We start from the raw sequence: 24527 nt of genomic DNA on the forward strand, positions 1-24527 counted from the left end.
ACCTCGCACCAAGAAGGTCCTGCGTTTAAATCCACTGGTAGGCTGGTCCCGTTCTGTATAGATGTATTAATGCATGCTCAATCATCCAGGTAAGGAAATCCCAGAAAGGTTGATTCTGTTCATCTGAACGTAGAGTTTTCAGTGAGAGAAACATTTCATCACTCATCCAGGTGACTTCTTCGGTCTCAGCTGACTGCAGGTTTTCAACCTTATAAACGTACAAACAGTAAACAGCACATTTGCATAATGACAGAAATCAGCACCAATAGCGAACAATGGGCTGTGAGGTCAGTTTCTTGATAATTGATATGCAAATTGTCATGGCCATCGATCAACAACAATTGATTAATGGCTATGAGTACCATTCACAGAGAGTAGGGGAATGGCTGCAATCACAGCATTGTAAGATGTACCCTTAGGCCCCCTCCTCCATTCCTCTTTCGCATAAATGGCCTCCTTGACTCCGCACTCAAACCAGCGTTCCTCCCTGTCCAGGATGTTACATCCTCATCCTTGAAAGAGTGTCCACTGGCCTGTAGGTGTAAATAGACTGCAGAGTCATTTGTGTCTAACCGTTTTTCCCCACTCGGCGAGACACCTGCCGGGGATCAAACTCTTGTAACTGGTGATTCTGTTCTGAGACATGTGAAGCTAGAGACACCAGCAACCATAGTCAATTGTCTTCCAAAAGCCAGAGCAGGCGACGTTGAGGGAAATTTAAAACTGCTGGCTAAGGGTAAACGTAAATTATAATTCACGTCGGCAGTAATGACACCCGGTTACGCCAATCGGAGGTCACTAAAATCAATATTGAATCAGTGTGCAACTTTGCCAAAACAATGTGGGACTCTGTAGTTTTCTCTGGTCCCCTCCCCAATCAGACCAGGAGTGACATGTTTAGCCGCATGTTCTCCTTAAATTGCTGGCTGTCTGAGTGGTGTCCCAGAAACGATGTGGGCTTCATAGATAATTGGCAAACCTTCTGGAGGAAACCTGGTCTTGTTAGGAGAGACGGCATCCATCCCACTTTGGATGGAGCAGCTCTCATTTCTAGAAATATGGACAAATTTATTAAACCCCCCAAAATATGACTATCCAGAGTTGGGACCAGGAAGCAGAGTTGCAGTCCTACACGCCTCTCTGCAGCTTCTCTCCTCCTGCTACCCCCCCAAAAACCCATCTCCATAGAGACTGTGTCAGCTCCCAAAAAGACAAAAAACAAACTAAAAACCAGCAACAAACAACTTAAACATAAACAATCACAAAGAAAGAACAATACAGTATCCACATCTGAACCAAAGAGTAAAACAGTGTGTGGTATCGCAAGAAATAAGTGGTTATATAAATATATGAGTATACATAATAGTTATTATTCATAGATACCTACATCCTAAGTTCCTGTTATTCTTCTGAAAGAAACAGAATGAATGTGTTGTTACAATGGTAATGCCAGGAGAGGCAGTATTGGTTCTGAGTTACATTAATGTGTAAGGAAGTGGAAGAAGTGTGTCCTGTAGGAGGCAGTAGAAAATGGATGCTCATGTTCTGTACATGCCCTGAAAGTAAGGTTCAGTAAACCAGTGCAACGATACTCCGGTGTAAGGCTCAGTTATTGTATTTTTATTTTTTGAAGATGCAACACAGTGAAATGTGGATTATTAAATATTAGGTCTCTCTCCTCCAAGTCTCTGTTAGTACATGACTTAATAATTGATCAACAAATTGATTTACTCTGCCTTACAGAAACCTGGTTGCAGCAGGATGATTATGTTAGTTTAAATGAATCAACACCCCCGAGTCATTCTAACTACCAGAAATCTCGAAGCACAGGCCGAGGGGGCGGTGTGGCAGCAATTTTTCACACCAGCCTATTAATCAACCAAAGACCCAGACAGACTTTTAATTCATTTGAAAGCCTGATGCTTAACATTGTCCACCCCAGCTGTGAAACTCAGAAACCAGTCTTACTTGTTATCATCTATCGTCCACCCGGGCCTTACACAGAGTTTCTGTCTGATTTCTCAGACTTTATATCTAATTTAGTTCCGAGCTCAGATAAAATAATTATTGTGGGTGATTTTAACATCCATGTAGATGCTAAAAATGACAGCCTCAACATGGCATTTAATCTGTTATTAGACTCAATTGGCTTCTGTCAAAATGTAAAAGAACCCACCCACCACTTTAATCACACTCTAGATCTTGTTTTAACATATGCATAGAAACTGAACATTTAACAGTGTTTCCTGAAAACCCTCTCCTGTCTGATCATTTCCTGATAACATTTAAATTTACATATCAAGCAAATATGTAAGACTGCTTTCTTCCATTTGTGCAACATCTCTAAAGTTAGAAATATCCTGTCTCAGAGTGACGCTGAAAAACTAGTTCATGCATTTATTACTTCCAGGCTGGACGACTGTAATTCATTATTGTCAGGAAGTCCCAAAACCTCCCTGAAAAGCCTTCAGCTAATCCAAAATGCTGCAGCAAGAGTCCTGACAGGGACTAGAAAGAGAGAGCAGATTTCTCCTGTTTTGGCTTCCCTTCATTGGCTTCCTGGTAAATCCAGAATTCAAAATCCTGCTCCTCACATACAAGGTCTTAAATAATCAGGCCCCTTTAATAGCAAGATGGTGGCACGCACAGACACAAGGCTCACTGCTTCTCACGTTCAGTGCTTTGTTTTTGCTTTTTCTATGTGCATATGTGTGGATGTACAGGGAGTGCAGAATTATTAGGCAAATGAGTATTTTGTCGACATCATCCTCTTCATGCATGTTGTCTTACTCCAAGCTGTATAGGCTCAAAAGCCTACTACCAATTAAGCATATTAGGTGATGTGCATCTCTGTAATGAGAAGGGGTGTGGTCTAATGACATCAACACCCTATATCAGGTGTGCATAATTATTAGGCAACGTCCTTTCCTTTGGCAAAATGGGTCAAAAGAAGGACTTGACAGGCTCAGAAAAGTCAAAAATAGTGAGATATCTTGCAGAGGGATGCAGCAGTCTCAAAATTGCAAAGCTTCTGAAGCGTGATCATCGAACAATCAAGCGTTTCATTCAAAATAGTCAACAGGGTCGCAAGAAGCGTGTGGAAAAACCAAGGCGCAAAATAACTGCCCATGAACTGAGAAAAGTCAAGCGTGCAGCTGCCAAGATGTGGCTCAAGGGGTTGGGAATCGCATCTGTAACCGGAAGGTCGCCGGTTCGATCCCTGGGCTCTCTGTCCTGGTCGTTGTGTCCCTGGGCAAGACACCTTACCCTACTTGCCTACTGGTGTTGGCCAGAGGGGCCGATGGCACGATATGGCAGCCTCGCTTCTGTCAGTCTGCCCCAGGGCAGCTGTGGCTACAACTGTAGCTTGCCTCCACCAGTGTGTGAATGTGAGAGTGAATGAATAGTGGTATTGTAAAGCGCTTTGGGTGCCTTGAAAAGCGCTATATAAATCCAATCCATTATCCATTATTATTATTATTATTGCCACCAGTTTGGCCATATTTCAGAGCTGCAACATCACTGGAGTGCCCAAAAGCACAAGGTGTGCAATACTCAGAGACATGGCCAAGGTAAGAAAGGCTGAAAGACGACCACCACTGAACAAGACACACAAGCTGAAACGTCAAGACTGGGCCAAGAAATATCTCAAGACTGGTTTTTCTAAGGTTTTATGGACTGATGAAATGAGAGTGAGTCTTGATGGGCCAGATGGATGGGCCCGTGGCTGGATTGGTAAAGGGCAGAGAGCTCCAGTCCGACTCAGATGCCAGCAAGGTGGAGGTGGAGTACTGGTTTGGGCTGGTATCATCAAAGATGAGCTTGTGGGGCCTTTTCGGGTTGAGGATGGAGTCAAGCTCAACTCCCAGTCCTACTGCCAGTTTCTGGAAGACACCTTCTTCAAGCAGTGGTACAGGAAGAAGTCTGCATCCTTCAAGAAAAACATGATTTTCATGCAGGACAATGCTCCATCACACGCGTCCAAGTACTCCACAGCGTGGCTGGCAAGAAAGGGTATAAAAGAAGAAAAACTAATGACATGGCCACCTTGTTCACCTGATCTGAACCCCATTGAGAACCTGTGGTCCATCATCAAATGTGAGATTTACAAGGAGGGAAAACAGTACACCTCTCTGAACAGTGTCTGGGAGGCTGTGGTTGCTGCTGCACGCAATGTTGATGGTGAACAGATCAAAACACTGACAGAATCCATGGATGGCAGGCTTTTGAGTGTCCTTGCAAAGAAAGGTGGCTATATTGGTCGCTGATTTGTTTTTGTTTTGTTTTTGAATGTCAGGAATGTATATTTGTGAATGTGGAGATGTTATATTGATGTCACTGGTAAAAATAAATAATTGAAATGGGTATATATTTGTTTTTTGTTAAGTTGCCTAATAATTATGCACAGTAATAGTCACCTGAAAGCAGTTTCACTAGCTGAAGAGATGAACATTGAACATTTCCAAGGAGGTCCGTCTTGGTGTTTTCGTTTTATGAAACGGTGCCATTTTTCCATCAGGACCGGGACTACGGTAGCGCAGCAACTTCCAGCGGATTATAAGGAAAAGCTGGCCATCTTCCGCTCCTACTGCAGCAAACACATCGGCGACAAAAACATCCAGCCCAGCCACATCACAAACATGGACGAGGTCCCGCTCACTTTTGACATCCCGGTGAGTCACACTGTGGAGAAGAAGGGGACCAGCACGGTAGCGATACGCACAACGGGGTATGAAAAGTCTTCTTTTACTGTTGTGCTTGGCTGCCATGCTAATGGACAGAAACTGCCACCTATGGTGATTTTTAAGCGAAAGACTTTGCCTAAAGAGAAGTTTCCAGCAGGAATCATCATTAAGGCAAATGAAAAGGGCTGGATGGATGAGGAAATGATGAAAGAGTGGCTGAGGGAGGTGTATGTAAGGAGACCAGGTGGTTTTTTCCACGCATCACCATCGCTGTTGATCTGTGACTCTATGCGTGCCCATCTCACAGCCGATGTGAAAAAACTAGTGAAACAAATGAACTGTGAGCTTGCTGTCATTCCGGGAGCCCTGACAAAGGAACTCCAGCCGCTGGACATCGGTGTGAACCGCCCGTTCAAAGTAAGGCTGCGAGCGGCCTGGGAGCGATGGATGACCGGTGGAGACCACAGTTTCACCAAGAGTGGAAGGCAGCGCCGGGCGAGTTACGCCACAATTTGCCAATGGATTGTAGATGCTTGGGCTAACATGTCTGCTGGCACTGTTGTTCGAGCTTTCGCAAAAGCCGGCATCGTTTCCGAGGAGCCGCACGGCACGGAAAGTGACTCTGACGGTGAAGAAAGTGAACCTGGCATGTTTGATGGAGATTTAGCGCAGCTGTTCAATTCAGACACAGAGGATGAGGACTTCGATGGGTTTGATTGATGATAAAAATGTGAGTACCAAACTTTGTTTTGCTCCTGCTTTATTTTTAAATACGCACACTTGTATGCTTGTGTGTTGTTGATGATGACGATTATTGGTAATAAAAATGTGAGTACCAAACTCAGTTTTGCTCCTGCTTTATTTTTAAATACGCACACTTGTATGCTTGTGTGTTGTTGATGATGACGATTACCGGCAATAGAAATGTGAGTAAGGTACCGAATTCAGGTTTGCTCCCGCTTTATTTTTAAATACGCATACAGTACTTGTATGCGCCCTATGGTCCAGTGCGCCTTATGTGTGTGTTAAATACAGTAAGGGCACACATAACTGAGACTGCGCCTTTTAGCACAGTGCGCCTTATGGTCGTGAAAATACGGTAATGAGTTTTTTGGGTTCATTGAGAACATGGTTGTTGTTCAATAATAAAATTATCCCTCAAAAATACAACTTGCCTAATAATTCTGCACTCCCTGTATGTGTTTTTTATTATTATACATCGAGTAGAATCCACTTACAGTCGTCAGGACCTTTTGAGTTTGGGATTGCGCTGTTACGTTGGACTATCACCACTTTCACGGCATTCCGGACATAATAAGAACTCCAGGGTCTCCGTGGTTGGTTCTTCCCAGCGGCAAGCCAAAGAAGAAACATACACAAAGGTGGCAAAAGCGTGGCTGCAGGGCGGGCCCGCTAGCATGGCTAAAGAAACAACCATTTAAGCCACCGCTTCCGAGTATCTTCCTCTCCAACGTCAGGTCCTTAACCAACAAAATCGACAAGCTGAGATAACAGATTGCAGTCAACAAGTGTGTACAAGACAGCAGCATTGTACTACTCGCAGAGACTTGGCTGCAGCCATCAATTCTGGACTCGGCTATTGAGCAAGCAGGCCGCACGGTCCACCGTCACAACAGGAACGTCCACTCCGATAATGTTACGCGCCCACGAAGAGGTCTACAGGTGTGAGTGTGGGGACCGGTAAACAGAGGGGTAGGAGTGGGCAACCAGCCCATACTTCTACATCAATGACAGCTAGTGCAAAAACACAGAGACTGTAGACAGACACTGTTCCCCAGATTTGGAATATTTGACTGTGAAGTGGAGACCTGTCTACATACCTCGCCAGTTTACTGTTAGAATAGAATAGAATAGAATTCAACTTTATTGTCATTGCACATGCACAGGTACAGGGCAACGAAATGCAGTTTGCATCCATCCAGAAGTGCTTTAGTGATATAGATATATTACAATATATATTAGCAATAATATAGATATGTGAGTATATTACAGAAATGGGTCTATTATGGAATGTTATAATGTACACGGTATGAAGTATGTTGTGAATATTCTATAACTATAAGTATGTACAGGCTGTAGTGAGTACAAGCTATGTACAGGCTATGAACAGGATATAAATATGAAAAACTATACAGAATATGAAATAAGTAACTTTACAGAATCTGAGATATACAGCTATACAGAAATGGGAACTATGCAAGTTGTAAACAGTTGTAGGATTAAAGATTATCGAATGTACAGAATGATTATTTACACAGAGCTATACAGTAGTGCAGTTAAGATAAGTGAGGGTGTAGATAGTTTCTACAGAGGCTATATAAAGTGCTAGTGGTTGTGAGTGGTGGTTCAGTCCATGTTATTATTGTGTGTTTGAGGGTACAGTTGTCCATTGTGTGTATGTTCAGTCCATGAGTTTAACGTGGGTCAGATGTCAGGAGGCAGAGTTCAGGAGTCTGACAGCTGTGGGGAAGAAGCTGTTCCGGTACCTGGTGGTCTTAGTGTGGTCTTACTGTTATCCTGGTAACAGCCATGTATATACCACCCAGGGCAAGCAGAGAGTTCAGCACTTAAACAACTACAAACCTTGCAATACCACGTTGACTGAGGGTAACGCGGCACTTACGGAGGAGCTGAACCACTTCTTTGTACACTTTGAGGTGAAGGGACCAGAGGCAGCAGCAGCCCAAGCCTCATGGTTCAGGAATATGATGTGAGGTCTCACACTGAGGGCAGTGAACCCCAGGAAGGCCGCCGGTCCAGATGGGGGGACCGGAAGGGTCCTAAAAGAATGTGCAGACCAGCTGGCTGGAGTCTTCATTAAGATCTTCAACACTTCACTGCCCCAGTCCTGCACCCTGCCGTGCCTAAAGTCGGCCACAGTTGTCCCACTGCCAAAGCGTACTAACATTAGCAGCCTCAACGACTACCGACCAGTTGCTCTAACACCTGTTATAATGAAGTGCTTCGAGAAACTGGTCCGACGTCACATCATGTCCTGCCTGCCACCCACACTCGACCCGCTCCAGTTCACATACAGAGCTGACAGATCAACTGAAGATGCCATTGCTACAACGCTCCACACCACCATCTCTCACCTGGAACAACAGGGGCGTTGCACCAGGCTGCTCTTTGTTGACTTTAGCTCTGCTTTCAATACGATACTCCCGGACAGACTAATAGTCTGTCAATATACAATATACAATATCCACTAACTGCTGGATATTGGACTTCCTTCTACCACCTGCTGCTGGATCAGAGACTTCCTGTCAGACCGTGTACAGAGAGTTAGAGTGGGGCCTCATCTTCCCTCAGCCCTCAGCCTCAACACCGGCTCTCCACAAGGCTGTGTACTGAGTCCCCTACTGTACACTCTGTACACACATGACTGTGTTAGTTCCCACCCAGACAACACAGTCAATAAGTTCACAGATGACACCACTGTGGTGGGGCTCATCTCTGGGGGAGACAAGACAGCATGCGGAGCTGAGGTTCAGAGGCTGTCAGATTGGTGTGTAGACAACAACCTGGACCTCAATACCACCAAGACAAAAGAACTGGTAGTTGACTTCAGAAGGAGGAAGTCTGAGCTGCAGCCTGTCAGCATTAACGGGGAGTGTGTGGAAAGGGTCTCCAGTTTCAAGTTCCTGGGTGTGCCCATAGAGACAGACCTCCAATGGAGCTCTAACAACTCTGTGGTTTTGAAGCAGGCCCAACAGCATCTCCACTTTCTGAGAATCCTCAGAAATACGGACCTGAAGAAGGAGCTGCTGATTGTCTTCTACAGCTGCTCCATTGAAAGTGTGCTGATATACTGCATCTGTGTGTGGTTCTCCAGCTGCACGAAGGCACACAAAAAGGCACTTTAGTCACTTTATCCATAGTCATTAATATGACCTAAAAAATCATTGAACATCCTCTTCCCTCCCTGAAGGACCTGCACAGCTAGCGCTGTTTCAATAGGGACAGCATCCTTAGGACTGTACACACCCCGGACACCAGATGTTTAATCTGCTGCCGTCTGGCAGAGGTTCAGGCTGCTGAGGTCCCAGACAAACAGACTCTAGGACAGCTTTTACAACAGGGCAGTAGCCCTGATCAATGCAAACAGCTGAGCTGATTGGCTACCTCCCTGGACTTTTTTGGGGGGGGTAATAACAATAATAAACAAACTTATTCTTCATTTTATTACTAAGTTAAGTTACTGTGTCGTGTCATGTTGTGTTGTACATAGTTCCGACGTGGGCAGGTTTTCCAATTTCATTGTACTATTGTACTATGTATGACTGCGCAATGACAACAAAGAGTTATCTTATCTTATCTTCTTATCTCAATGACCTTGTAGTACCATATCACCCTATTAGAGCACTTCGCTCTCACACTGCAGGCCTACTTGTTGTTCCTAGAGTATTTAAAAGTAGAATGGGAGGCAGAGCCTTCAGTTTTCAGGCCCCTCTTCTGTGGAACCAGCTTCCAGTTTGGATTCAGGAGACAGACACTATCTCTACTTTTAAGATTAGGCTCACATCGGCACTACGTACACTAGTACTCCCTTAGTTATGCTGCAATAGGTGTAGACTGCTGGGCGATTCCCATGATGCATTGTGTGTTTCTTCTTCAGTCACCTTTCTTACTCACTATGTGTTAACAGACCTCTCTGCATTGAATCATACTTGTTATTAACCGGTCGGAGGTTTCTTCCTGTTAAAAGGGAGTTTTTCCTTCCCACTGTCACCAAAGTGCTTGCTCATAGGGGGTCATATGAGTGTTGGGTTTTCCTCTGTATGTATTATTGTAGGGTCTACCTTACCACTGCCACAGAGACGCAGTGTTTAGAAAATGCGTCTCAGTTGCTCCGATACTCCTGACACATACAGGATCACTATGGGTTTTCGCTTAGGCAGCGGTTGTCCTTCTCTCCTGGATCAGCTGGAGCTTACGTTTGGCGCCTTCCCAGCTTTGACAAATGTCCAGCTGGGATAACCACATATACTCTGGGCCTTCCTGATGTGATGTTCTTCTACCTCCCTGGCTGCTGTGTCACTGGGGATTGTGTTTGCTCGTCCTGATGACACCCAGTTTGTGCTCCAGTGGATGATGAGAGTCAGACCTTAAATACTGACCCGTATGCGTAGGTTTACGGTACACATCAGCTTTTAAATGTCTCCCATTACTGATGGAAATCTCACAGTAAAAGCAACCACTGGTCTTTGATTAGTGGTTGCTGATCAATGGTCATGTCAATGATAATTTGCATATTAATGATCAATATAATGCATAATGCATATTTATAAGAATTTATTTTCTTTAATGGTTAAAATTTTACTTGTGAAGAAGTTCATGAAGTCATTACTAGTTAACTTTAACGTAATAGTTGGCTCAACAGAGCTCTGACTTTTTGTCAGCCTGGCTACAGTGCTGAAGAGAAACCTGGGGTTGTTCTTATTTTCTTTGAGAATTATACCACGGAGTCAGGTACTTCTGATTTGAGACCTTAGTTTTCACAGGAGCTACAGTATCCAGAGTCGTACGTAGTGAGGAGGTGAAATTATTAACAAGATGATCGACCTCTGTTGGGGTAGCGTTCAGATAGCTGCTCTGCTCTGTGTTGGTACAGGGCATTGAAGATGATAACAGTGGGTGGATTATATTCTTAAACTTAGTTACAGCGCTTTCAGAAAGACGTCTACTGTGATAAAGTCTACTCCCCACCGCTGTGTAATCAATTATTGTAAATGTAAATGTTATCAGGAAATGATCAGACAGGAGAGGGTTTTCAGGAAACACTGCCAAATGTTCAGTCTCTATGCCATATGTTAAAACAAGATCTAGAGTGTGATTAAAGTGGTGGGTGGGTTCTTTTACATTTTGAGAGAAACCAATTGAGTCTAATAACAGATTAAATGCCATGTTGAGGCTGTCATTTTTAGCATCTACATGGATGTTAAAATCACCCACAATAATTATTTTATCTGAGCTCAGAACTAAATTAGATATAAAGTCTGAGAAATCAGACAGAAACTCTGTGTAAGGCCCAGGTGGACGATAGATGATAACAAGGAAGACTGGTTTCTGAGTTTCACAGCTGGGGTGGACGAGGCTCAGCATCAGGCTTTCAAATGAATTAAAAGTCTGTCTGGGTCTTTGGTTGATTAATAGGCTGGTGTGAAAAATTGCTGCCACACCGCCCCCTCGGCCTGTGCTTCGAGGTTTCTGGTAATTAGAATGACTCAGGTTAAGAGCCTTGGTGTCATCCTAGTCAGCTCACTATCATATAAATCTCACATCAGTAATCTCACCCGTTCTGCCTCTTTCCATCTGCGCAACACAGATTACGTCCTTCTTTTTTCACCCAGTCGGCATCCATTCGTTTTCATAGTCTTGTTACCTCCTGCGCTGACTTTTGCAGGATTACCTCTGTAAAAATGATGCTACTTCCAAAATTTTTATATGTATTTCAATGCCTTCCCATCCTGAGTGCCAAATCCTTTTTTAAATCTTTTGTGGATGTAGATGGACAATTTGCAAGTTTTTCTCAACTATCTACCAAATTTGGCATTGCAGCTGCTCAGTTTTTAAGGGTCAGACAAACCTCCAGATGATATTTTTAATGGTCAAAACAACCTCTAAGGGTACAATATCAGTTCTGTGCAATTTAATTTACAATTTTCTTCAATAGCTGCATCAAATCTAAATGGGAACAAGACCTTAACTTTCATATCACAGATGAACAGGATTCTGTCTTTGACCAAGTTCACAATATATCAAGTGTGTGCTCGCTATACACTTGATATTGTTCAGTTTAAGATAGTTCATCGTGTGCACTGGTCCAGGGCCAAGTCGGCGCACATATATCCAGAGATGGGCCCAACCTGTAGAAGGTGTAGGGGTGCTCCTAGTACACTGATTCACATGTAGTGGTCCTGTCATTCATTGGCTAACTTTTGGAACTAACTGTTGGCCAGATGAGTTAACTTACTCAAGTGGAAATATTCTTCTCTCCCCTCACATGCACAATTGGCGACCTGCTGGAGCGGGGGGGCTAGGAGGAGGAGTTGGCCGTCCGGCTGCGGTCTGGAGTGTGGGGCCTCCCTGCTGCTGCGGAGTCGGGGCGGTCTGCCTCTCCCCACCGCAGGGAAAAGGGTAACACCACCTGGGTCTGGGTGCAGTTCCCCCCTCCAGGGGCAAGGGTACCTAGACCCGGTTCGTAGAGTACGCTTGGGGAGTGTGATCGTGTGTACAGCGTCTCTTTATGTCTGTCTCCACGTTGGTTGAGTGTGGAGTAAGTGCATATGAGAGCATGAGGGTGGGAATGGATGTTTGTATATGTGTGTGCCTGTATGTCTGTGTCTATATGTCAGGTTGGGTGTCAGGCGCCACCTCTCTGGGGACATCTCAGGCCCTCCAAGGTTTGGAGGCCTATCTCCACCCTACCACCACTTCCCCTGCCAGTGGCGGACTCCCTCAGACATCGGTGCATTGGTGGTTCTTTGTGTCTGGGGGTGGGCGTCCAGGTACACACCGGCTCACTCCTTGGCGGCCGCTTATCGGGGCCTGGAGCCTGGGGCTCGCTCGGGCCACTTCGGAGGTGGGGTGCCCCCGGCCTCTCGGCCTGGGGCTCGGTCACTCAGGCACGGCTGGCTGCCGGCGGAGCTCACGGGCGCGTCACTGCAACCCCCCCTGGCTTCTGCTCCGCGGCTGCTGAGTGAGCCCTCATCTGGGACTCTCCTCAGCTCTTACTGGGACAGTGGCGCGGCTGCCCCTCTGTTGGTCTTCCTTGGTCTCTTGTGTTCTGGGGGCCTCTGGATGTCTGGAGTTTTGATCTCCTCCATACCTGCTTCATGCCCTGGAGGACGGGGCTGTGGCCCCCCCACACTCTCTAGCAGATCATTACATGAAGGAACCTTTTAAAAAAACAAGCGCGTCCATGCTCACAGGTGTACACACGGGTGATCACACCCACAAACTACACCCTTTTTGGCTCCTACCTCAAAGCACACTGTGTTCTGTTGATCTTATGTGCTGCACAATAATGTTTAATATTTAGTATTTACTGTCATATTCCCATATATCATTGTGATGTTGTTTATTATGTTACTCTTGTTCTCTTCTGCTTGTTTTCTTTTTTCTTTCTCAGCAGGTGATCCAGGTGATCGATATATGCATTTTTTTTTTCTGCTCATTCTGTTGGTTTTTGTCTTTTGCCCTTCTCCCCCGTCCCTCTTCTCAGCTGTTTCTCTTTCCCCCAGTCAACTCTGTCCCGTATTCAGTAAGTGAAAATAAAATAAACAATAAAACGTCAATCAAATGGACCATTACGGCAAGGCTGGGATGGTCAATATGGTAAAGTAAATCCGTTGGGCATCTTTCTTTGCCTTTAGACAACAATTCTGATGGCAAAAGAGCCAAACGGGACAGGCAAAAAAAAAAAAAAAAAAAAGGTAAAAGATATAATGACTTGTATGGATTTAGAAAAAATTAGATATACAGTTCGTGGATTAAAAAAAATTATAAATTGTGGTCTCCTTTTCTGGACTTCTTTGAAAGGCCGACAACTATTGTCTGTGAGTAGCCAGCAGGGGCTTGGTTTTTTGTTTGTTTGTTTTTTCTTTCTTTGTGTCGGGGAGGGATCCCCACAGGGCTGTTTTCTCATTCACTTACACTACGCCATATACACCTGTGACTGCCACCCGCCTAACATCGTCAAGTGTGCCGATGACACCTCTGTGGTTGGGCTCATCTCTGATGGAGATGAAACTGTGTACAGGGCAGAGGTAGAGAATTTGTTCTGGTGCTCAGAAAATGGCCTGAAAATAAACATGCTTAAAAGAACTCATGGTGGACTCCAGGAGGCACAGACAGGTCCAGTCCCCTCTCATTTCTGGGCACCCACATCTCCACCTCCGGAGACCCACAAAGCCATCACCCTGGTAAAGAAGGCACAGCAATAGCTGCACTTCCACCGTGTCCTAAGGAAAAATAGCTGCTGCTGCCACAACTGAGAACGGGAAACCTGCACAGAGGGTAATTAACACTGGTCAAAAAATCACTGGCTGTCCTCTGGCACCCCTGGAGGCCATTGCTAGCTCCTCCTGTCTCAGGAAAACCGGGGCCATCATAGTTGACCCCTTGCACCCTGCTTACCAAGTACTCGTTTCGCCTCTGGATGGCACCTCAGGTCAATCAGGTTCCTCAGGTCCAGACTCACAAACCGCTTCTTCCCCTGAGTCATTCGGCCTGCAAACAAACATCGATGAAGGAAATCTGTACAATCACAGTTTTTAGCCCAGGAGCATCTTACTGTGAGGGAACAGTGCAAAACTCTGCCTGCCTTTGGGAATGTCCTATTTACAGGGTTTGATACTTAGTGCTTTTTTACTGACTGAGCACCCAAACCCAACTTTTTCTACAATCCTCACCTCTGTCATCTGACCTGAGCAGGCAGGCTTTAGCACAAATGTGTAGCAAGTTTATTCTCATGTATCTCATGTATAGTCTGTACTTGGACAAGAAATCAAACATATCATTTAAAACCTGAACTAGCTGTGCCACAACCAACCAACATGTGAATGAGAATAATTAAAATTATACATGTAACCTTTTGTATTTATGTAAGCTAGCTGATATAGTTACTGAAACCATTAGTCTCTCCCCTTCCCATCTAATAATAATGTGTGTGTCTGTATGTGAGCAAGTGAATCACACCCTATTAAAAGTATTAAGTGAAAGGATCATATTAACAGTCTCGTCTTTCAGCTTTAGTCTTGTCCAGCAGGCTGAATTGCCTGAAAGCTGATCTGAATCACAGCATGAGTGTGAAAACAGGCTGCATGAAGGACCACACACTTATGATTAAGCGTGTGTACAAGGAGGAACAGGAAATGGCTCGGCTATATTGTGTTATTCTGTTTGTGACATTAGTTTCAGACCGCATAGGCAAGCAGCCAAGCACACATGTAGTAAGAGAGGAATTACAAACCACAGCGCAGCAGGGCAGCAGGGTTGTGCATGGGCCTTTAACCAGCGACTTAAACAACTTTTTCGAGGTTCATTCAGCCTCACACCTTTCAAACATTAGGATCACTTGAAGAACAATGTCACTATAATTAATGCACAACCTCTGTGGTGCAGAGTAGAGAACTTGACATTAAACTAGTAGTTTAACTAGATATTTTAGTAGCTTGCCAGTAGTACACATTAGTATTAGCGAAGCGATTCAAGTAGTTATTTATTTTGCCTTATTTTTTTTAGTTAATTATGAAAATCACAAATAATTTGCACATAATGTGACCATTGGCTCTTGAATGTAACTGAAACCCTTTCACAAGTCTGCCCCACTTTAAACTTTGGGTCATAAACCAGTATGCTGTGAAGGCATGCACAGGCATTACATCGTTCAGACAGACAGACCATGGACAGAGGGTGGTTTATGGTTTTTGCTCACATACAAAAAATACTGAGCATAGCAGAAATACTGTTCTAGCAAACTTCATAGTCAAGATCAGCTAGCAACCCTGCAGACCAGCTGATCTCAGTCCCAATCCATTTTCCCAGTTTGCTCAACTGGTACTCTTCTGTGTGTCCTATTGCCAAATCCCAAATGGGATGTGCTATTTAAGTTGTTGTCCTTTGGACTACTTCAAACACTTTGTTCTCCAAAGTGCCTGCACAGATGGAGCACCCGTAATTTTGTTGTACATGCACAATGACAATAAATTGCTATTCTATTCTATTCTACTCTATTCTATTCTATACAGGGCGATCATGGCTCAGGGGGTTGGGAATCGCATCTGTAACCGGAAGGTCGCCGGTTCGATCCCTGGGCTCTCTGTCCTGGTCGTTGTGTCCTTGGGCAAGACACTTTACCCTACTTGCCTACTGGTGTTGGCCAGAGGGGCCGATGGCGTGATATGGCAGCCTCGCTTCTGTCAGTCTGCCCCAGGGCAGCTGTGGCTACAACTGTAGCTTGCCTCCACCAGTGTGTGAATGTGAGAGTGAATGAATAGTGGCATTGTAAAGCGCTTTGGGTGCCTTGAAAAGCGCTATATAAATCCAATCCATTATTATTATTATCATATATATCTATATCTGATATGTATCTGTGTGCGTGTGTGTGCGTGTGTGTGTGTGCTTATTCCCAGCAGTAGGCCAACAGGCCTGCAGTATTTCACCTGCTGTGAATCCTCTACAAATGCACTTGTTACGCTTTGTGCAGTTGGTAAAGGACCTTGTTTTTAGGCCTGTGCAGAACCAGCAGTGTCTGTGTTTTCTGTGCAGGCAGGAGCAGCGGGCTGTAACTCTACTGCTATAGCAGCAGCAGATACTGAGCATGGCAGGTGTTTTCTCTGCACGATCCCAGAGGACACCATGGATATCCCCAGCTCCTCTAAGAAAACCTTCATGTGTATGTTCTTTGCTGGTTTCAGGAGGGATCCACAGCAGTGAACAGCATTGAAGGTGGAGACATCAATGCGATTGAAGAGCAGGTCAAGAGGCCACCGTGTGGTCTGCCTCCTACAACTATAAACAAAAAAGAGAAGTTCCACGTATGATATCTCTTGGACATCCACATCACTTCATCCTGACACTCACTGAACGCCTCCTGTGTAGGCTTGTCCTTTGCAAAATCAACTGCATCATGTCAGGAGTGAAGAAAAGGTCAAGACAGACAGCGTATCTCATAGACCCTCAGATCAAGCATCTGGACATGACATGTCGACTCACTGTTAGGATGGGCAGGATCCTCTGAGTCCTCTCCACGTTCATGGGAAGTGTCAGAGGCGCTCACAGACGTGGAGCTCTCCGCTGAGCAGTATGCATTCTCCGTTTAAGCTTGTCTTATTCTGATGAGTCCTGCAGCTCCCTGACAGGTAAAGGCTGCATGACCTTCTCTAAACCCTCTTCTGCACTAAACTGTTTCTTCATTTTTTCTCCTTTTCTTTGCTGCAGGTCTTTCTTCTTCTCTGCTCACTAATGAAATGACCCCTCAGCCAAGCTGCATGCTAGAGTGCAGCAAGGGCAGGAGGCCATGTCGCTGCTCGAGCGCCACTTCACAGCACATTGCTCCAAGATGACCTTTCTTCACCCCTGAAATGATCAGTGCATGTTTACACATTTACACAGCGTCACATGCACGCACACATGCACGCATCTTCTCACTAATTCAGACACGCGTCGATACAAGTCTGGTGGTCGCACGGCTCCATAATATAACTGGCAAAAATACAAGAATTTCCTGCATTGGCCTACAATGGGGAATCTGGTGGATTGCAGTAAAAATGTCAAATATCACTAGTTTTTGTTTTCAGAATGAAATGCTGACATTACAGAATCTGTGGTTTTATACTGGAACAGCAGAGAGATTCAAACATTTGGTTTCAATGGGGCAGTTTTGACCACAAAGGTGTTGAGAGGGAGTATCTGCTATTACACAAAAAATACTAATCCAATCATATCAGTTCGGTGGCTAATCTTTGACATGTCCAAGACTCTAATCACCACCAATGTGCCGTCCCTATACTATTTACTAAAATAACTAGTTTGAACAACGGCATTGTCGTTCAAACTAGTTAATGCTTTTTGTAAAACCTCATTTCTTCTTTTCTTACCAAAACAGTGTGTAAGTGACTGCCGCAGAGAAAGACTGTTTCCTTTTACTTCTGTATCTCTCATCAGTTACATCAGACACAAATTAAACGGGGGTGAGACTACACATTAAAATACCTCTGGCTGTTGGTGACTGTACATTCCCATGCAGCAACAGGAAATAAGGCTGCTGACCACATCGACGCATCAGGCAGGGCTGACGTGATGTTATGATTTGATAATATCTCTGAATGAGGGTGTCTGTTTTTACTATCTAGTTTTTCTGTTATGTTCAAGATATGCTGACAGAAAGCTTGCAGTTAAAAATAAAATAGCAGACTGAGTTCAGCATAATAATTAGAATCTTTGTGATTAAGACCTGACAAATAGTTTGGAAAATGTGATAGAGTGTTACTACTACTGATAATAATAAAATTATTATTATTAAGTGTGCCTATGCAATGGCACACTTATTGTCATTACTATTGAAATGGAAAAGGAACAAAACCAGAACTATGTACAGAAAGGATACCCAAGACAGGAACTGAGAAGATCCGCTTTTTGCTCTTGTTTAGAGGAACTAACCGTTACGTGTGAACTTTGACAGATTGAACTGGGAAAGGCGTCTAACAAAAAGAATGTTCAGTTGGATTTGGGGATTTCAGTCAGTACCTGTGCTGGAGACCAAGTCAGGATAGGTTACGCTGCTCTCAGAGGGCTACATAAGGGTTAGGGTTAACCTTTCACCTGTCTAAATGTAAATGTAATGTGAGGAAATTAAAAACATGTTTATGCGACAATGAGCTGTTTTCCTAAATCCCACCATGTTTCTGGGTAATCCGGGCATGACAGAGGATAAAGATGACTTTTCCTTTCATGATGCTGCAAATTCACACTGATGCTCTCCCCCCCCTCTCTCTGCTTTTTCCAGCCCTCTGTGGTTTCAGTCTGCCTCTCCCTGCATTGTATGTTACCCACCATTCCTCTCCGCTCCCTCCATGCACTCCTCTGCATAGCCTGGAGAGAGCCTGTCGGTTGACGACTCGATTCCGACCAATGACACGCCGTGTCTGTAAGGCGCAGGACCAGTTTCACCAATAACAGAAGGCACTGGGCGGGACATATATATAGAAAATCACTGGCGCTGGAGAGAGACAGACGCATCCGTGGAAAGGACCCGTGAGACGAGACAGGTACCAAAGGATCATTCTCGGCATGGACGTGTCAGAGTGACCAGCTGCAGACACTGTCGCTTCGTCCACCTGATCCACCACCGAGCATGTCTACTCCAGAAGAAGCCGGCCAGCGTGAGGAAGGGGAGTACGGAAGGGCGGCTAAACGGCTCAAAACAGAGGAGACGGAGGCGGATGAGAGAGAGGAGGGGGAAGAGGAGCTGGAGGAAGGAGAGGATTCGGACTCCGGATCGCTACCCGGTAACGGAGAGTCGGCGACAGACAATCGGGCCCGGTGGAGCGCGAGCCAATTCGGAGCAGGGCTGAGGGTAAGGAGAGCAAAAATGTTACCTAACGGTACCCTGCGGCACAGCATCACACACCGAGCCGGGCGAGCCCGCGCGCATGTGCGCGCGCGCTGTCATGCAGTCTGTGCCAAGAGACATCTACCTGTCACACATATGTCGGCGCCGACATCACCGACACAGTGGAGCCTGAGCTATAAATCCAGGCCAATTTTTCAATGTGGCGCCTGTGTTCATTCAGCCAAAGCAATTATCCGATAAAATGTGTGTGGTGGTAAATGTGCAAAATGTCCCGTTTGACTTTTGATGTTGAATATTCGGTTCTTTCCACTCTATGGTGTCTGTTGTGTATTTCCTTGCAATGCTGTGGTTTCCTCTCAGGTCACTGAATTAACAAACGCAGGGTTTTCAGTACAAGTCATCGACTTGTTAACGTTTCCCACACGAAACTCAGAAGCCTAAATTTGGGTTTAACACAGATGTCCTGGTTTCTCTTTGGTTATTCACCCAGTGTCTCTTGTATCTGCTAATGTTGAGTCCATCTGATATTTACAGTGCCATGAAAAAGTATTTACCCCTTTGTTTCAAGTGATGCTGATAACTGGCAAGACATTCATTTCACTCTGAAGAATTTTGGCCCATTTTTCTTTGCACAGTTGTGTGAATTCAGACAAATTGGACATTTTTCGAGTATGAATGGCCAATTTAAGCACCTTACTAACCCTAACTGATATTGTGATTTGGCACCATATAAATAAAACTGAATGGAATTGTCTGTGGTCATGCTAAAGCATCTCAATTGGATTTAAGTCTGGACTTTTCACTAGACCACTCAAAGCTTTATTATTATTATTTCTAAGCCATTTAAGGTGGAGTTTCTGATGTGTTTCAGATCATGCTGCATAACCAAAATGCTCTTCATCATCAGGCCATGAACTGATTGCTGGAGATTCTCCTTCAGGATTTTCAGAGTAGAATCCATGATTCCAAGCAAAGCAGCCCCAGGCCATCACACTATTACCTCAATGTTTGATTGTTGGTACGATGTTGTTGTTATGAAATGCTGGGGTAGTTTTATGCTAGCTGTAACAGGACACCAGCCTTCCAAAAAGTCCTGCTTTTCTCTAATTAGTCCCCTGAAAACTTTCCCAAAGTCTTGGGGAGCAAGATGGGCTTTTGAATATGTGAGGATGAACCTTTGTTTTGGTTTTTTTATGGTCAGTATTGGTTTTCTCTCCCATGGATGCAGTTTTTGCCCAGTTTCTTTCTTGTGGTTGAGTCGTGAACACTGACACTGACAGAGTTCTTCGGATGTTGTTCTGGGTTCTTCTGTGACCTCCTGGATGATTTGGTGAGGGGCTCTTGGGGTCAGCCACTGTTGGGCAGGTTTTCTTGATAATAACTCTCACTGTGGTTCTTTGAAGAAATGGATTTGTAACATTTTCCTGACTAATAGACGTCATGACTTTTTTCTTATTTGTTCTCAAATTATTTTTAGATCGTGACATGATGTGTTGCTTTTTGATTGTTTAGCCTACCTCACATTGTCAAATTAGCTTTGTAGCTAATCAAATTTGAACTTAGCATTTCAAAATATATGGTTAAACAGTTAATTCAAAATGTAACATGGTAGGCCTGGTAGCTGGTAGGTTTGAATGGCTTTTCCCCTTTGGTAAATACAATCAGTATTTAAAATTGCATTTAGCATTTACTCAGGTTACTTTTGTCTAATAAAATATTTTTTTATCTAAAGCATTTGATGATAAATATGCAGGAAATAAGACATCGGGTAGGGTACAAACCTTTCCAGTCACATGGCCACGGTCACCACATCACGCAACATTTCATGACCACGTGAACATCATTTATTAAGTTCTACTATCCCAGTCTCCACCTTTGCCTTCATGATTGTTTTGAACTGGTGCATTATAAGTAAAAACCAAATGAAACTGAATTGACTTCCAGTATTTGAGCTGGGTAGGTGCCTCGTGCCTTAACTTGATCAAATCTGATTTGAAGACTTGCTCTCGCCAGCGTACAAGTTTGCAGATTCTGTGTTTTACTTACAGTTGGCTGTGTGTCCTCGTCCATCAACAATAATAAATACCTGCAGTGTCACACACCGTGCAGGAAATTAAAAATTAATATACACAAATACAGATGTGCCACAACTGCAGTACCTTTATTGAGGCTGGGTCGGTCAGGGTCGGATCCTGAATCTGGCAGGAAATGTTCTTCTACAAGTTACACAGACTTCAGGTTTATAAAGGTGACAAGACAAAATTTTAAGACAATTTCCAATAACTATATTTCTGATGACACAGTATTAAAAAAATATTGTATGCTTTGTCAACGCTTGCAGGCAGTAAATGAACTGCTCCTTCCTTTTCATATGAAATGCATACATAGAGTGCTTGTTTACTCAGAATTATTTTGGCATATTGCACATAACAGGCTGTACCTATATCAGTACATCACTCATTGCCTCATCACTGCTGTATGTTTTTGATCTGCTACATTGCACTGTTCTTTGTATCACCATTTACAAGTCGGTCCATTATTGTTGAATTTTGCACTTACATCTGTATTGAGACTGATAATTTGGCCTCCGCAGTAAGTCTGGCCTTTGATGTATCTGCTGATTGAGGAGCCAGCGTTGCAGCAGTATCTTCTGTGAGATTGTGATGAAGCCAGATTATATTAGTTTCTCTCCTATTTGAAACATTATATTTGTAGGGAAGCTGTTGCTAAGGAAGACTTGACTTTGCTATATTTGTAGTTGAAATGTATTTAAAATTCAAGCAGATATACTTTTTTAACATCAGTTCAGTCACTAGTCATGTCAGTGAGTAATAGTGTTAAATAACTATAATGCCATTATTGACCAAACCTTTTTTAATAATTGAGTAACTCTAGCTTTTATCATTTCATGTAAATCTCACTGTTGCAAGCCTAGTTTTTAAAATGTTAAAAAACAAAACAAACAAACATTTTTCTGCATTAGCTGTGTGTCGGCTAAAGGACTCCCAGCAAGCTGACAAATGTTATCAAAGTGGGTCTGTGGTCTGCTGACTGTGTGGGCTGGGTAGCTGGGTTAGAAGAATGCAGCTCTCTGCTGAGATAAATAACCAACAGAGTAAATAGAGAAGTGAGAAGGGCTTTTTTTTAATTGGGTAGAAGGATGTAATGTATATGACTGTTTCCTTTCTCGTTGTCTCACCATTACAGGTCCAGGGGTATTAGAGTGGAACATTCACACACACGCATTCTGGGTTCTGAGTGAAGGTGGGATCACCTTGCATGTAATCAGCATTACATGCTTGTAGTCTAGTTTCCGAATACTTAGGTATGCATGCACGTACACGGTTACACATACGTCATTTCATCATTAGAGGGTGATTAAGAAAATGGATGCGCTGCTACTGTGTGTTACTTCAGCCATTAATTAGAGTCAGAACAGAGCACATGTATACAGTTGAAAGTCTAAAAATAGGATCCCAGTAAAAGAAGTAATAAATGAAATGAGAACAAGATTAAACAGATAAAAAAAAAAAAAAAAACACCCAGCACGCCCCTGCGGGCGGTTTATCCTTCAAGCTCGGGTCCTCTACCAGAGGCCTGGGAGCTTGAGGGTCCTGCGCAGTATCTTAGCTGTTCCCAGGACTGCGCTCTTCTGGACAGAGATCTCCGATGTTATTCCCGGGATCTGCTGGAGCCACTCGCCTAGCTTGGGAGTCACCGCACCTAGTGCTCCGATTACCACGGGGACCACCGTTACCTTCACCCTCCACATCCTCTCGAGCTCTTCTCTGAGCCCTTGGTATTTCTCCAGCTTCTCGTGTTCCTTCTTCCTGATATTGCTGTCATTCGGAACCGCTACATCGATCACTACGGCCGTCTTCTTCTGTTTGTCTACCACCACTATGTCCGGTTGGTTAGCCACCACCATTTTGTCCGTCTGTATCTGGAAGTCCCACAGGATCTTAGCTCGGTCATTCTCCACCACCATTGGGGGCATCTCCCATTTTGACCTCGGGACTTCCAGGTTATACTCGGCACAGATGTTCCTGTACACTATGCCGGCCACTTGGTTGTGGCGTTCCATGTATGCCTTGCCTGCTAGCATCTTGCACCCTGCTGTTATGTGCTGGATTGTCTCATCTTTACACAGCCTGCACCTGGGGTCTTGCCTGGTGTGATAGACCCCAGCCTCTATGGATCTTGTACTCAGAGCTTGTTCCTGTGCTGCCATGATTAGTGCCTCTGTGCTGTCTTTCAGTCCAGCTTTGTCCAGCCACTGGTAGGATTTCTGGATATCAGCCACCTCCTCTATCTGCCGGTGGTACATACCGTGCAGGGGCCTGTCCTTCCATGATGGTTCCTCGTCTCCCTCCTCTTTCTTGGGTTTCTGCTGCCTGAGGTATTCACTGAGCACTCGGTCAGTTGGGGCCATCTTCCCAATGTATTCTTGGATGTTCATTGTCTCATCCTGGACTGTGGTGCTGACACTCACCAGTCCCCGGCCCCCTTCCTTCCGCTTAGCGTACAGCCTCAGGGTGCTGGACTTGGGGTGAAACCCTCCATGCATGGTAAGGAGCTTTCTTGTCTTTATGTCAGTGGCTTCTATCTCCTCCTTTGGCCAGCCTATTACCCCAGCAGGGTACCTGATCACGGGCAGGGCGTACGTGTTGATGGCCCGGATCTTGTTCTTACCATTCAGCTGACTCCTCAGGACTTGCCTGACCCTCTGCAGGTACTTGGTGGTTGCAGCCTTTCTAGCGGCCTCTTCATGGTTCCCATTTGCCTGCGGGATCCCCAGGTACTTGTAACTGTCCTCTATGTCTGCAATGTTGCCTTCTGGTAGTTCAATCCCCTCAGTTCTGACTACCTTCCCTCTCTTTGTTACCATCCGACTACACTTCTCCAGTCCGAACGACATTCCAAGATATATATATATATATATATATATATATATATATATATATATGACCACGACATCATGAAGTTCACTGAGAGAAGGCCGAGGGTTTGCACCACTGTCTGCAAAGCAAAGTGTGGCTACTTTGAGGAATCTAAAATATAATATTTAGAGTCATTTATCAATATTGTCTTTGCTACAGTGCTTGCTTCAGTTTGTATCTACACTGCCTATATCAGGAAACAGGCCCCTCCAAGCACTCAGGACATTAAAACCTTTTTTTTTTTCTTTCTTTTTTTTTTTTTTCTTTTTTTTTTTTTTTAAATGACATCAGAAACAGCAGTATGCGACATTACGTGATGGCAGAGCTTCAGTTCATCCTTTGTCTTTTTTTTTTTTTTTAAATAAATAGGACAGGGGGAATGAATGAGAGAAAGAGGGGGAGAGAAAGAAAGACAACCAAAGGGGAGAAGAGACGGTGAGAAGGGGGGGGAAGAGAGAGAAAAAAAAAAAAAAAAACTCCTGGGTCACCTGTATGGAGAAAAAACAAACAAACAAAAAACAAACAAACAGAGGAGACAGCAAACAACAAAGAGCAACATAATAATAGAGAAAACAAAGCACCATCACAATAAACTAGCTAGTCATAGATATCAATAGTTACTAAATAATAAACGATATTGTGCAGCACGCAAGATAGACAGCGCACAGTGTGCTTTGAGGCAGCAGCCAAGAAAGCTGTAGTCCGCGTCTGTGAATACCCGTGTGTACACCTGTGTGCATACCTGTGTGGATCAGCATGCTTGCATTCCAAAGGTTTCTCCATGTAATGATCTGCTAGGGA

The 24527-nt window shown here is 44.3% G+C and overlaps 1 protein-coding gene across 3 annotated transcripts in view; it reads left to right on the forward strand.

The window, feature by feature from the left end:
- Window positions 1–16253: 16253 nt before the first annotated feature.
- Window positions 16254–24527, forward strand: part of LOC120735534 (heterogeneous nuclear ribonucleoprotein L-like) — a 57920-nt gene continuing 49646 nt past the window's right edge. The window contains exons 1-3 of one of the 3 annotated variants that reach the window (XM_040034925.1): window positions 16254–16573; window positions 16653–17404; window positions 18220–18789. In XM_040034925.1, coding sequence (XP_039890859.1) covers window positions 18568–18789 — 222 coding nt within the window. In that variant the 5' untranslated portion in view covers window positions 16254–16573; window positions 16653–17404; window positions 18220–18567. Of the gene's footprint in view, window positions 18790–24527 lie in introns of all 3 variants that reach the window. The other 2 variants (XM_040034924.1, XM_040034923.1) reach the window with 2 other exon arrangements.

This window comes from Simochromis diagramma, unplaced genomic scaffold (assembly GCF_900408965.1).
Source record: "Simochromis diagramma unplaced genomic scaffold, fSimDia1.1 OVJJ01000816.1, whole genome shotgun sequence".
Taxonomy (NCBI): Eukaryota; Metazoa; Chordata; class Actinopteri; order Cichliformes; family Cichlidae; genus Simochromis; species Simochromis diagramma.